Here is a 1,340-nt window from a genome sequence, read left to right on the forward strand (position 1 = left end):
CAAAAATACCTGGATACATGGTCACTGTCCCATTGCTAAGGAAGATAATAAGACATGACAAAAATAAAAGCCTTTTAATCATATCCATCTCAAAACAATATACTATTTTTAAAAATTTTGTTTAACCATTCACTCTTTCTGCACACATTTTGCTCTCTACAGATGATAAAGATACCATGCTCAAGGTCTATCGCCGGGAAACACCTATATTTTTCAGGGAGACACAGCAGGAGGAACCAGAGAGTCGACGCAATTTTTCTTGAGGCAGCTCATGTAATCGGCCATCTTGTACAAGCGAGGTTTAGGGCAAGAGGTAACTGCAGCAGCCACGGCATTTCCGTAGGGGGACCCGCCGCTCGCCTCTATGAGGGCGTTGGCGACGGACTTGTGGTCGAGACTCATGTCGGGGAGCACCTGCGACAAGTAAAGAGATTGTGTGCGTTGCGTATTCTCCGTGTTTTTGTACGGAGATAATGTAATTTATAAGTAAGTAAATAATGCAAAAACGTGACGCTGATATGTTTTCCATAGTTTTATAATGAACCACCTGTAGAAAGACACAGAGTCTACCGGACGATTCCTTAAATCTACTTACCAGGCCCGTAGCATTCATGGCACAGCGGCGGATGCCGACGACCACGCTGGGGTCAGGAGAGATCATATCACCAAGACTCTCTGGAACTCCGTTCTTGTAAGCTTCACCTGAAGACATACGTTGAATGAGGGTTGACGAACATGTCTCTCTCTCTTTATTTTGTAAATGTTGAATTCTCACAGCCTATAATGAATACTAACCAATGCTCATGAAGAATACAGGATTCAGAGGAATGCCGGCGTCCTGGGCACAGTTAATGAACGTCCTTATGTACCCGCCTGGAGGAGACAGCGCCTTTGTGATGAAGCCACACTTGCTCTTCTTGAATTCTGCAGACATCCGCGGAGTCCGTCGGCTGGCACAAGGGATCTGAAGCAGAAGGAAAGTAAAACACTGGTAACAATTTGTAATCTGTCGTAAGGGTAAGCTGTTAAAATTAATTTTCGGATGACGGACTGCTCCACCCAACTTCTATGTATCGAGTTCGCGTATTTAGCAATTATAGTAGGTATCTGAGCCTGTATCTGAATTGACTGTTCTCACCAGCTGAAGGAAATGTCGACGGACTTATATAACCTGAAGGCGTCATCGTCGCAGCGGAAGCGAAAGACACCGTCGCCGCCACACACAACACGGAGAGGATCATCTTGCTCTAAGAACAAGGAAAAGGAAATGCGTAAGGTATGGTTTTGACAGAAAAAAAAAACATTACATATAAAATAAATTTGATGTCTTGTCTTTCTAT

The 1,340-nt window shown here is 43.9% G+C and overlaps 1 protein-coding gene across 1 annotated transcript in view; it reads right to left on the reverse strand.

Moving 5' to 3' along the window:
• Positions 1–60: 60 nt before the first annotated feature.
• Positions 61–1,340, reverse strand: part of LOC119586739 — a 2,116-nt gene continuing 836 nt past the window's right edge. Inside the window, exons 2-5 of the mRNA XM_037935463.1 lie at positions 1,139–1,247; positions 796–964; positions 596–702; positions 61–414 (exon numbers count right to left, since the gene is read on the reverse strand). Of these exons, the coding sequence (XP_037791391.1) occupies positions 214–414; positions 596–702; positions 796–934 (447 nt within the window). The 5' untranslated portion in view covers positions 935–964; positions 1,139–1,247 and the 3' untranslated portion in view covers positions 61–213. The remainder of the gene's footprint in view (positions 415–595; positions 703–795; positions 965–1,138; positions 1,248–1,340) is intronic.

Source organism: Penaeus monodon, chromosome 21 (genome assembly GCF_015228065.2).
Source record: "Penaeus monodon isolate SGIC_2016 chromosome 21, NSTDA_Pmon_1, whole genome shotgun sequence".
In the NCBI taxonomy this organism is placed as follows: Eukaryota; Metazoa; Arthropoda; class Malacostraca; order Decapoda; family Penaeidae; genus Penaeus; species Penaeus monodon.